Source organism: Indicator indicator, chromosome 5 (genome assembly GCF_027791375.1).
Source record: "Indicator indicator isolate 239-I01 chromosome 5, UM_Iind_1.1, whole genome shotgun sequence".
Classification (NCBI taxonomy): Eukaryota; Metazoa; Chordata; class Aves; order Piciformes; family Indicatoridae; genus Indicator; species Indicator indicator.
The window spans coordinates 7,108,036-7,121,659 of NC_072014.1; the positions used below are offsets into that span (position 1 = coordinate 7,108,036).

Below are 13,624 nucleotides of genomic sequence, written 5' to 3' on the forward strand. Positions count from 1 at the left end.
GGAAGGCCAGATTCAAGGCAAACTAATGTGCTCCTGAGATGTTTCTACAGAGAGTCTTTCTAAAACGCTGCTGTTTCTGGGTTTATCTGGTATGCTAGGCTGGTGCAGTGGGACAGAATGTTTATTTGAGGTGACACTTGCATTGGAGATGTTCCTACAAGAATTTTACTTCTCAAGAAATTGCAGTTATTAAGGGAGAACAAAAGTATATTTTTTTAAGTGAAAATGCAAATGGTTTAAAAAAACTCATTTGGGGTGCCTGGAATGAATCCATCTGTACAGATAATTTTAAATGGTATTAGTCTTATCTAAAACCAGAAAAACAGATCTCTTTCAGAAAAAAATGGAAGATATGTTAGTCCAAATTTTGGCTTGAATAGTCCCTCATGTCCCCTCATCCCCTTTAAGTAATTGTGCAGCATTTGAAAAATAGGTGCTTTGGGTGGTTGTCATCTTGGTAACTAGCAGGGATGTTCAGGGATGTTTGTTCCCAACACCTGGGTACTGTAAAGCTCACAGTCACTGGAGGTGACAATAATTTTAGGCTATTAAGAGAACAGGTTATCTTGAATGGTGGTGCTCTGTAAACTGCTTAGGAATAAGATAATTTCAGCCATGGTAGCTGGTGGTCAAACAGCTTAATAATTTCCTACAAAGGTTTTCAGTGTGGTGAAATAAGGAGGTTGGTGGATAGGAATGGAGGGAAATTCAGGGCTTCCTGACGACTCTGTTCCTGCAAGGTAGCAGTGGCAAGTCGTATGTCCTTTGAGAGCTGTGACTGGTTTGGTTTTGTTTTCTCTAGAACCCCACTTATGCTGGCGGTGGCATATGGGCACATCGATGCTGTCTCCTTGTTACTTGAAAAAGAAGCATCTGTAGATGCAGCTGATCTCCTGGGATGCACAGCTCTACATCGAGGGGTGATTTAATTTGTGATTCTTCGTTATTTGTCTTATGGTGGCTACACCTCACTTGTAACTACAGGGATATTGAGTGTGGGGAATACTGTAAATGAGTGGCAACATAGAATCATAGAATCAGTCAGGGTTAGAAGGGACCACAAGGATCAGCCAGTTCCAACCCCCCTGCCGTGAGCAGGGACACCTCACACTAGATCAGGCTGGCCAGAGCCTCATCCAGCCTGGCCTTAAACACCTCCAGAGATGGGGCCTCAACCACCTCCCTGGACAACCCATTCCAGGCTCTCACCACATGACCAAGCATAGTCAATGAGGTGAAGAGTAGGACAGATCTGCTCTCAGTAATGCTCTGCTTCTGACTTGATTTGCTTGAATGAATTAGCTAAAATGCTGATTAGACCAATATTTTCCATCTCTAGACACGTTGCGGTAGCAATCCATAACCTAATAACTGAGCACCTTAAGAATTCTGAAAGTAATCTCTTTAAAAGGACTGCCCAGCAGTTAGTTTGGTTTTTCCTGGGGACGATGGTGCAAATAAATAAGCCTGAAGTTTTTTCTAGAGGCAGTGAACTTGAGACAGATCTAATCTTTCTTCTTACCCAGTCTGAGGGTGGTGCAAGAGGTGATACGTAGACAGAACTCAGTAAGCAGTTCAGTTTAGGAGACCAACACATGCCTGTAATAAGTGCTAAGGCCTAAAACCCCTGTTATGTATTGACAACAGTACATGAACATGCCCAAGATACCAAAGCTGATCTGTGTATGATACAGAGGTCATGTATCATGTTGTTAAAGCAGCTTTTCATATTTCTGATGATATTCTTAAGCCTTGTTTCCCTCAGTTGTCCCTTGTTTATCTGTTTCCTTAGTCTTAAACTCCTCCTTTCTTCTGTGCTTCACTTAGAGGAGTCTCTTCCACAGACTAGGACTCAGTGCCTTTGAAAGACAGCATTTTGACGTATCAGTTATCACAGGTACTCATGGGAGCAAAGGAGCTTTTCTCTCTGCCTGCTGAACCCCATCCAGACCTTTTCATGTTCACAGGCATCAATCATAATCTATATTTCTTGGGCAAGATTCTGTATTATGTCAACCTTTTCATTCATTTCTTTGTTACCAGATTATGACTGGGCATGAAGAGTGCGTTCAGATGCTGTTAGAGAAGGAAGTCTCTATTTTGTGTAAGGATGCCAGAGGCAGAACACCTTTGCACTTTGCAGCAGCTCGGGGTCATGCCACTTGGCTGAGTGAGTTGCTGCAGATAGCACTGTCAGAGGAAGACTGCAGTCTGAAAGATAACCAAGGTTATACACCACTGCACTGGGCTTGCTACAATGGTAAGTGTCTCCCAGTGGGCTTGAGCTGAGTCCAGACCTGGCCTCATTTTAGGGGAACACAGTAACAAAGTAGCTGAATGCTTTTGAGAAGCTTAACCTGAAGAGGCAGATTCCCTCTCCTTGGCAAAGAGATAAATCCCCTCCACTTGCTCTCTGTAGTCAGCCTTTGCTGCATTCACCCTTCAGTTCAGAAGCCAGGGAAATTCCAGCAGTGCCTCCTGGTGGCTTGCAGCTTATTTGCTCTCAGTCACAGAAAGCCAGGGTGAAATTCTGGTGTTACTGAGGTCAGTTATGAAATTCTCATTAATTTCTGTGGGCCAGGAATACACCTTTGAAGTGTCACCTTCTGGATCTATTGATGCACATCAATAGATATATATTCTGAACTGATGATTCTAAACTGGACAATCTGAACTTGTTGCTTAATAGAACAATCAGTCTTCCTAATACCATAATTTCAGACTGGAGATGTATAGTGCAATATACACAACCACATAAAGAAGAAACTCATTTTCCTTTCCTTTTTTTTTTTTTTCAGTAAGTGCTAATGTTAGCCTGGATCCATTTTGTTGCTGCCATAAAAATAAATACATCTGTTTGTGATTTCATGCCATAAGCGCTTGCATACGCATTGTGTTCAACTTTGAACTTGGTGTTAAATTCTCATCCATGTTAAGCCTGCTCTGAATTAAGTGTCTTCAGTTAGAAGGAGTTTAAGCAGTGGAGGAAGACAGACTCTAAAATTACTCTTAAAGTAGTTAAAGAAGACTTCACACAGGATTGGATAGAAATGCAGAATATATTGGAAGAGTAAATGAAAGTGCTATTCATATCTACCAAAACCAGTACAGAAGCTTATACCAAAAAAAAAAAAAAAAGTAGTAATGATTACCTTAAACAAGAATTCAGCATACAGAATTTCATGTTCATACTCAAATTCCCCAACTGGATTATACGTTTTCAGAAATACAACCCCTTGCACCAAAACCCCAGTGCTCTATTTCCCGATGCTCTGTTCTTCCCACACACACACACCATGGTAGGCCCAAACAGGCCTTGAAAGCCACGACCAAGCCTGGAACAATCCTGAATCCCCACACCAGGTAAGATAGCTCACTGCATCCCAGGAGAAGGGAGGGAAGGAAAGAGAAAGAGTCATCTATGCACTCTCTTTTTATAGGGAAAGATGAAAGACATTCTGGGATGAAACACCAAAGGTCACAATTTTGTGTTCACTCCCTGGACCCATATAGCCTCTGGAGGCTTCCACTCCATGGTTCTTAAAGGCATAAGCCTTAACCCACGACAAAGTGAATGATGTCTGATCTCTTACAGGTCATGAAAACTGCATAGAGGTACTCTTGGAACAAAAACTTTTCCGCACATTCTATGGTAATAGCTTCTCCCCACTGCACTGTGCTGTGTAAGTAGAAATCTCCAGTTACAAATGCCTTTAGTATATGTCTGGGAAAAGTAACAGCAGGAGAAGAAAGACTTCTGTTTTAGACCGTTTACATGAGCAAATAATTTTAAAGCTGATGGTAATATTGTGCTCCTACCTCTGCTGGAAAAGTGTCAGAGTGTATTGGCATAAAGTTGACACTTTCAGGCTACTTGATGAAATTTTGACTTATAATTAAATAGTTGCATTTCTGCTCCTTTTAATGTAGGAAGGATTCTAACAGAGCCAAATTGTAACTTCTCATAACCTAGTGGCAAATGCGTGTTTTTAAAAATGCAAGATGACTTCAGTTTGCTTTAATAAGCTTTCTAGGTCCTACATGTAAGCCATCAGAAGAGTAAGGAATTCAGCACTGAAAAACCAAATGGAAACCTTCCTTATTTCTGCCAGCCATTAAAATGACTCTATGCTATTCTATGTTCTGTTAGAAGAATTGATGTCTTCCAGAAGTAATTTAGGAATTCCTGTTCCACTCCATGGTCCTCATCACTGGAAAGCAGAAAAGTAATTTGTCACGTGTCAAACTTAGGAATTACAAACACTTCAATATATTAGAGAAATAAAAGCATATATAATGCACTGGGTTTACTCTGTTTAAAGTTATTAGTGGCTGAAATGTATTTGCAAACTGAATTTCTTATAATGGCTTTGACATTTTTTTGTTCAGTAACTGTATTTTTTTAAACTATTGTGTAATCCCCAAAACCTTTAAAAATGGGCAACTTAAAAACACATGCAAACTGAAAATGCAAATAGTTCTATATGTAGGTATCTACAACAGTGCCTTCCAGATCCAGGTGTTTGACATATAGACTAAAGGATTTGAAGGTATTAAGGTTTTAGTCCTAGGTTTGTGCTGCACTTCCAATTACCTTTGTGCACAGTGAACTGCAGGATCAGCTTTGCTGTAAAGACTGAAATTCAAGAGCAGCACATGCAGTTTGGTTAAATGGAGAGGTGATGAATAGTCAGAAATGTGGCTGAAAGCTTTACAGCAAAGTTATGTTAGGATAACTTATAACTAACTAAGAAATACGAATGGGAATTGAAGTAAATTAATAATGGAAAGTGAGAAAAGATGTAGACTTTTCATCTTTTGGAAAATGTTTTTCCTTTGGCAGAATCAATGATCATGAAAACTGTGCATCACTGCTCATCGGGGCCATCGATGCCAGCATTGTCAATTGCAAAGATGACAAAGGAAGGTAATAATTTCTTAAACAAATTGCATTTTGTCTTCATGAATCCATCTAGTACTTTCCATAATCCTTCTGAACCCCTAGAACTAAGCCTTATCCAATGTGGCTGAGTCATGCTGACTCCTTCAGATAGCAATTTACACTGCAGCAGAGTTAAATGGTGGCTCACTTGTAGTAAGAACACTACAAAGTACTCAATTTCATAGCAGATAGGAAAAGAAATACAAAAGAAACAGTATTTTGCTTGTTTAGAACAGCTATGGCTGCAGGCTGTTTCCTTGAGCCAGTCTTATTTGTTAAGTATTTAAACACCTTTGTCTTTGCTAAACGGAATGATAATGTGTACACAAAGACAAGGATTCCATTAAAGCCATTTGTGTAATGTTAGCATTCTAAGGGCACACAACTCAAAATAAAATAATGGTGATACAGCAAGAGATAGACATTCAGCCAAACCCTGATTTCGGCACCTTCATCATCTCCCCACTCTGTGTGTATATATACATATAATTTAAACTGCTAAAACTATTAATGAAACAACTTCAAGACCTTCACTAATGGTGATTACTTACTCCAAAAATGATAAGACCAGCTCACCCTTATCTTCAGCACAACGTGAAGTAGCACTAGGAGCTGGGTTTGGTACCAACTATCTGTTGTCTCTCTTAGTCACACTTCAGACCCAAGATGCCCTACGGAGACAGCGAACAGATTCTAGTGTCCCTGTCTTGTGGAAATTGATAGCCTTCGAAGTGGACAGGATTCCTCCTGCCTGCATAGGAATACTGTTATTGTAGCTTGTTGCTGCAGTATTTGTAAAGCTTATATTGCACAAGAGACTGTCAATATTATTTAACTTATTTCACATCACAGAATCACAGAATGTGAGGGGTTGGAAGGGACCTCAAAAGATCATCCAGTCCATACCCCCTGCCAGAGCAGGACCACGTATACCAGATCACACAGGAACAGAAATGTTGTGCAAAAATAATGAGATATAAAGAGGTATCTTTTAAAAAGCTTTAAATAAAAAAAGGGTCATAGCTGACTAAAACCTAATCACACAGTGCATAAAGGAGACAGTGGAAGAGGGAAGAAAATGCTTTACAGGGTCACAGAATCACAGAATGCCAGGGGCTAGAAAGGACCTCGAAAGATCATCCAGTCCAACCCCCCTGCCAGAGCAGGATCACCTATACCAGATTACACAGGAGAACACATCAAGGAAGGGTTTGAGTATCTCCAGAGAGGGAAACCCCACAACCCCCCTGGGCAGCCTGTTCCAGTGTTCTGTCACCCTCACAGTGAAAAAAAATTTCCTTATGTTTCCATGGAACTTCCTATGCCTCAGTTTCCACCCATTGCTCCTTGTCCTGTCATTGGGCATCACTGAGAAGAGCCTGGCTCCATCCTCTTGGCACTCACCCTTTGCATCTTTATAAACACTCTAACATTTCTCTGGTGATAACCCAAAGTTTCATAGGAGAGAAAAATAAACTGAAACTGCCTTGCGCTTTCAGGTTCTTGGGGAGGTAAGTGAACAGGAATGTTGCCATTCTTTAGCCACAGCTGTGGTGGTGTTACTTTCCCCACAGAACACCCCTCCATGCAGCAGCCTTCGCAGACCATGTGGAGTGCCTCCAGCTCCTCCTGAGTCACAGTGCACAAGTGAACGCTGCAGATCACGCAGGGAAAACGCCTCTGATGATGGCAGCTCAAAACGGTCACATAGGTGCTGTAGGTAAGGGCATCCTGGCCTCTGCTCATCTTGACGGGGATCTGCTGCTGCGGTTACGATGCCAAATAGGAAGTCATTGCTTTTTCCTGTGAAAACTAAGGGAGAGGAATAAATTGTGTTGGATGTCCATAAGAAACTACCTTTACATCTTTAAAGAAAATTTACTTTTCCTCTCACTGCTTCTCAGTAGTCTTGGTGAATGTTTGGAACAACAAACCTGAGTCTTATTTCCTCCTGATAGCACACTGTCAAGAGCGTGAGGGGAGCGATAATTCTATTTTCCTGTTTTACTTCCTTGATTTTCTGGAGCAGTAAAACTGCACATGTGAAAAAGACTGTGTAATCTTTTTTTCTACCCTGTTATAGGAAGTCCTCTTCTTAAAATGGCAGCTATCAGCAGCTGCTTTTCCAGGCTAGACTATACACTATAGACATACAGACTAGGGTCATATTGGCTTAACAGAATTCCCTTTTCTCTAGCTTCAGCCCCACCCCTAAATTCTTCATACCCCCTTAGTCCTCTCATAGCAGGATCCACAGTTGTTCTTAGGGAAAAGTGATTCAGGCAGAACATGCTGATCTGCAAATGGAGAAGTTTATGAACAAATTAAGAGGACTATTATGTTTGACAGTTCGGGACACGGTCAGTGAGCTACAATGAGCTCTGCCGTTGCTGCCTGGTGAACTGCACAAGATGACTCAGTTCTCATTCGTTATTTTCACTTCATGTTCATAAAGCTTGCATCACATAAAGGTTTAATTGATGAGCACATATGCACACTGTTATTGAAATAGTAATTTTTCCCTCTGTTTTCACATGTTCTTCTGACCACTAGATTTGATCACTGCTTTCTGTTCTATCCCTCAGACTTTTTGGTGAACATTGCTGAGGCTGACCTGACATTAAAGGACAAGGAGTTGAATACATCTTTGCACTTGGCTAGCGGTAAAGTAAGTTGGAAACCTCTGTACATGTCTGTTCTCATCAGTCTGTTTGTCTGTATGTGGGTGTTTATGCTCCTTACATACTATTTTTGTTCTGCAATGGCAATGTGATGGTCAGACTTGTGGTGAGGAAGGGAACCATTGTTCCAAGCTTTTTCTCAAATCTTTTTTAAACTGAGAAATAAGAGTTCAATGTGAAGCCTCTTCCAACAGTTGAAACAGAAGGAAGGGAAGGTAAGAGAAATGATGGAAAATGCTTTAAGATTTTACCAAATAATATCAATATAAAATAGTTTAAGAGAGGTGGCAAAGGAGAAAAAAAAAACTTTTTTTTTTTCTTATTTTCCAGTTTATTTGCAAGGAACCCAATTTTTTCCCTTAATTGAGCAGCAGTAAAACCAGAGGCATCAATTAGATTGGTGGTGGTGTCTTTTCCCAGCCTTTCTTCCTCTTAATTCCAATTAAGAGGAAGAAAAGGTGCCCACGGGATTCCCTCTTCTGGGCCTTTTCTTTACTCCTATCCACAGATTAGATTCCAGCATGATAGTATTACTCCAGTTTTTGCAGACACAAGAGCCTTGCTGAATTCTCAGGGTCCTTCAGGCAGGGCTGTAGGCTCAAGCATCTGCAACTTGCTGAAACAGTATTGGATATAAGGCCTGGATCTGCAGCATTGCCAAGGTTTTGCTGTTAGAACTCCCACAGCAAAATGATTTTGGAGTAGCTTACTAATAATACAGTAAGGCATTTAAAGACATGGAAAGTTCAGTATTGGTTTCTGAGATTAAACCATCTTTATGTGCCTAGTTGTAGTAAATCATCTACTGAATGCTCTCTTAAGTCCACTCTAAAAGCTGAGGAGGTGAATCCATGGATAATAAACTGAAAGGTCTTAAGGACAAGCAAATGTCTACATTTTAAAGTGTGCTAAAGCAGTGATGGTTCATAAATGGTGTTTTGAGGCTCCTCTAGTTCACCTTCTACACATTCTTATAATCTGAGCAGCATGTTTTATATTTCAAATGGAGCTATTAAATTTAGCTTCCATAAGTAGTCTTTCTTCTGCCTCAATTTCAAACCCCTCAGCAAATTAACACTTTGGTTTTTTTCCTCCCAACCACAGGGTCATGAAAAATGTGCCTTGTTAATACTTGACAAGATACAAGAACAGAGCCTTATTAATGCAAAAAATAATGCATTGCAGACGTAAGTACAGCCTGATCCTCTCCAGTTTGGTTGACTTACCAGAAGATTCCAATTTAGCAAATCAAATTTATCTCTCAGATTTTTTTTTTTGTAGAATAAAAAAGTCAATTTCTGATTTGTTTTGAGTACTTGCCTTTGAAGAGACCAGATTTTATTGCATTTTCCCTTTTAATTTTGATTCCTTTAGTGCCAATTCTGTACATAGTCTGGTGGAAAACTTATCTGAGGCCACTTATTTGAAGACTGTATCAAAATGTCTGTTAATTATGTGAATGTATACATACATCATATACATCCAGCATTCCCTAGCTTTTTGAACCTCACCTTAAATCTAAGTACATTATTTAGACTGAAACTGGTACATTTAATTTTCAGAGGTTTTTTTAGTTGGTATTTTGTGTGCAACCAAATCAGCAGAGTTAGAACCACTGATATTCTTACTCCAGCTTCACTCTTATGGGGGAGTCCAACAGTAGAAGATTCAGCCAGAAGTTCAGATGACACATCATCTAGTGCTTGTGAAACAATTCATTCCATCTTAGCCCCTTTTCCCCCCCTTCCAGTATGAAGTTCTTGGAAGGAAGTTTTTAAGGCCAGGCTGAATGTGGCTCTGGGCAACCCGATCTAGTGGAGGGTGTCCCTGCCCTTGGCAGGGGGATTGGAACTAGATGATCCTTAAGGTCCTTCCAACCCTGACAATTCTATGATGCTATGAAATTGGTTTTCTTGTCCCACTAGCTTCTCCCAAAGAGGAGCTTTGGGTGTTGGCCCAGAACAGGAGCAAACCAATGGTTATTTTTAATTTCCATCTGCTCTGCAGTAACAAATATTAGCAATCGAGTATTGAAGGCTAAAAAGGCAATACAATGATTTTGAGCCATCTGCAGTAGCCAGGATTGAGGCTGGAACAGTTGTGGATTCATTTTCCTCTAAAATGTCAGTTGTGTGCTGCAAACAGTGGAAAGCATTAAGCCATCTTTGTGTATGTAAAGGTAATGATATTTGTCTTGCATGTATGTTTTATAGGCATGGAACAAGAGGATTGTTTTAAAGACTGTAGTGTAATGTCATGCCTACAGTAGAACTGTAATGATCCAAAGAAAGATCATTCTCTTGCTGATGATGGGTATGCTTTAAGCATTACCTGACTTGTTTTATAAAGTCTGTTTTAAACTGAACTTGAATTCAGCTCTTCGGTGTTTACAGACCCCTCCATATTGCTGCACGGAATGGCTTAAAGATGGTGGTTGAAGAGTTGCTAGCCAAAGGGGCATGTGTCCTGGCAGTAGATGAAAATGGTAAGTAAGTAATATGCTCTGCCCACCTTCTGTAGGATCCAACAGGTAATTCTTTACAGCAGACTGAAGCAGTAGACTTAAAAGCTGATGATAGGCATCATTGATGCTTTTATGCTTCCAAGAACAGACAGTGAGCTGTGTGAGTACCTAGTTAAAAAAAAAACAACACACCCAAAAACCAAAAGAAGAAGATAGTATTTATTTTTCTGTAATATAAAAATGTATTCTAAACATCACAGCAGTCCCTTTTACTGTTCATTTTGCATGTACTGTCAACAGCTAGTCTTTTTTAATGCCTGAGTGCAGTGGTAACTTGAATTTCCTAAACATGCAAGTGGCACCGGATAATTCTGACACCTTGCAGAAGAATTAAGGATTATGCATTCAATCAGCGCATGTTTGAATGGGTAGGAAGAAAACCATCAACATATGTTTGATTTGTGTCCTAGTTCATTCTGAGATCAAAGCTTGTGCTTTAACGATTGCCTAACCTAATCCAAGAAGCAAGTAAATTACTGTTGCCTCATGAAATGCATCATTGGTTAATCACAGCATCATTTTGGTTGGAAAAGGCCTTTAAGACCATCAAGCCCAACCATTCTCTAACTCTGCCAATGCTGGTGCTAAACCATGTCCCTCAACACCACATCTCTGACTCTTTGAAACACCTCCTGTGATGGGGATTCAACCACCTTCCTGGGGACCCTTTTCCAGTGGTTGAGAACCCTTCCAATGAAGAATTTTCCTCTGATATCCAACTTAAACCTCCCCTGGGGCAACTTGAGGCTCTTTCCTCTCATCCTATCGCTTGTTACTAGGGAGAAGAGACCAACACCCACCTCACTTCAGGGAGTTGTAGAGGGTGAGAAGGTCTCCCCTCAGTCTCCTTTGCTCCATAAATATTATAAATCTGGTAATTTTGTTTCAGTTTTCAATCAACTCCTTCCCTAAACATTCTAGAGCCCATAGAGGGCTGTGCTTCTATCATTAATGTTTTCAGGAATGTCCTGCTGAAATAAGCTGGTCTTTCTTACAATGCTGACTTCATGGCATTCATATAACAATTCAGCCCCTCCATCTTCCTTTATCTGTCCATTAGGGGACAGAAAAATGAACTAGACTGGCTTCTAACAATAACAGTTTTTAGCATTAAAATTGTACATACAGATCCAGCTAATTCGTATCTGTATAAAAAATGAAAATTAAGTTTACATTTGACACACATTCAATTCTTTTAGGAACAACTGATATGCAGTTTAAAAGAGAGAAATTTAAGTGCAGTCTTGGTATAAGTACAAGCCTAAAGAATATTCCTGCTTGGAGCTCAGAGGAAATTCCTTCGAGGGTATACATTCACTGCATTGTGGGGAGCTTGCTACAAAACCATGCTCGCATTTCTCAACCAAAGTCATCCATGCTACCAGCACTCTTGGCCTACTTGACAGAGTATCAGCAGTGGTCAATGCTTGGGATTACTGTTGATGCAGCACTTAAGATCTGGCCATCTGCAAAATAATTTCTTTGCTCCTAGCATAAAGAAGGATTTCTTGGAAAACCCTGGAGTACTACACAGCAGCCTGCAGAATGTAAAGAGTATAATCAGCATGCTGGTTTCCATTGTGCTTCAGGGGCAGCACTTGGGCAGGAGCCAAGTTAAACTGCAGCAAAGACAAAGTGTTGATAGCTCCCCAGTTCTTTGTTTTCCTGGCATCTGTGACATTTAAGCTTAATCACAGAATTTTCAGGGTTAGAAGGGACATCAAGGATCACCTAGCTCCAACCCCCCTGCCATGGGCAGGGACACCTCACACTAGATCAGGCTGCCCAGAGCCACATCCAGCCTGGCCTTAAAAAATTCTAGGGATGGGGCTTCTATCACCTCTCTGGGCAACCTGTTCCAATGTCTCACCACCCTCATACTGAAGACCTTCTTCCTAATATCCAAACTGAATCTGCTCCGTTCCCCCTAGTCCTATCGCTACTCAACATCCTCAAAAGTCCCTCCCCAGCTTTCTTGTAGGCCCCCTTCAGATACTGGAAGGCCACAGTAAGGTCTCCTCGGAGCCTTCCCCTCTCTAGACTGAATAGCTCCACCTTTCTCAGTGTCTCCATAGGAGAGGTGCTCCAGTGCATCTAACTTTGCATTTAAAGCATACACCATGCGTTCTGAGTACAGCCAGTGTTCCTTAGCATAACGTCAGCATAGCTGACTAATCATCCACATAGTCATACCTGCTAGACATGTACCATCTGCACTGGTCTAATTCTTGTCTCTTACAACTGAGTTCCTCAATAAACTGCTTTCTGAGTTGAATAGATGCTCAAAATGAGTCTTTAAAACCATTTGCTTATTACTTCAAAATATGTAAAGACTAATATACTTTATGTTCTAATTAAAGCTGTTGCTCTCAGAATGGGACTTGTCCATACACACAGAAACTGAAGCCAGTTTCTGTCCCTGTGGCTGTACCTCCGTGTTCTGTATTCCCCACGCTCTCTGTGCTCTAGAACTGTGTTCCCAAGTGCTTTTATTCATGTCGTGAAGTCTGTTTGCTGCCTGGTTTAAAAAACAGAGTGCTTGTTGTGGTCACAGTGATGGAAACGCCCCATAGAGTGTGTATTTTCCCAGCATGTCTAATATAAAATAAGTAACATACCCTTGTTGCCTGGCATGACTGTGACTGGACATACATCTCCTGCTTCCTAGGTCACCTAGAGATGTATATGAGGAATGCTCAGTGGCACACTCAGTACCCCCAGTACTAACCATTGCCTTGTCTGCGTTTGTGCCCAGGTCATACGCCAGCCCTGGCTTGCGCTCCTAACAAAGACGTGGCTGACTGCCTGGCACTCATTTTGGCTACCATGATGCCTTTTTCTCCTTCCAGTTCAGTGACGGCTTTCAACTTCGTTTGTTTTAAAAAAGACAATTTGGCCAGGACACATCTCTGCGATGGCTCCAGTATGGGCAGCATTAACTCTTACAATAAGCCCTTGAGTAATAACCTAGGAACAGAGGATGGGTACAATGAAAATGATTCTGATTCTGAAACCTTTTGACTATTTGGTATTCAAAAACCTTTTGTTTGTTACGATTTCGTTTTGGCTTTATTTTGGTCTCTTTAAACAGCTTAAATCCCATGGCTACATTCTTAGCTATTATTCTTGACAAGTAGGTATGGAGAGATCTGTAGCGTTGATGAGAATCAAGCCTTTAAATAACAAAGTTAGAGGGATTTACTGGAACGTATTCCTACTAACGTTCTGCATCTTTTCAGCTTCCTGATGTTTTCTTTAGGCTCTAAGTGCCCCTGTGGAAAGTCTCTACCTCTTATTTTAAGTAGGAAGAAAAAAAGAGAAAAAAAGTTGGGTTTTTTTTGTCTTTTTGACAGCACAACGAAACAGGGAACTGTTTGTAAAAAGTGTTTTTGCTGTACCTTTAGTACACAAACATATTTCCATTGTAGCCTTCCTAGACTTGAGCATCACCCCTTTCCTATGTCTGTTTCCTGCTTC

General features: G+C 40.7%; 1 protein-coding gene across 1 annotated transcript in view; it reads left to right on the forward strand.

Moving 5' to 3' along the window:
- Positions 1 to 13,168, forward strand: part of ANKRD44 (ankyrin repeat domain 44) — a 74,924-nt gene extending 61,756 nt beyond the window's left edge. The window contains exons 19-27 of the mRNA XM_054381513.1: positions 803 to 920; positions 2,044 to 2,260; positions 3,596 to 3,683; positions 4,844 to 4,927; positions 6,517 to 6,662; positions 7,528 to 7,610; positions 8,728 to 8,810; positions 10,017 to 10,108; positions 12,903 to 13,168. Coding sequence (XP_054237488.1) covers positions 803 to 920; positions 2,044 to 2,260; positions 3,596 to 3,683; positions 4,844 to 4,927; positions 6,517 to 6,662; positions 7,528 to 7,610; positions 8,728 to 8,810; positions 10,017 to 10,108; positions 12,903 to 13,168 — 1,177 coding nt within the window. The remainder of the gene's footprint in view (positions 1 to 802; positions 921 to 2,043; positions 2,261 to 3,595; positions 3,684 to 4,843; positions 4,928 to 6,516; positions 6,663 to 7,527; positions 7,611 to 8,727; positions 8,811 to 10,016; positions 10,109 to 12,902) is intronic.
- The last annotated feature ends 456 nt before the right edge of the window (positions 13,169 to 13,624 follow it).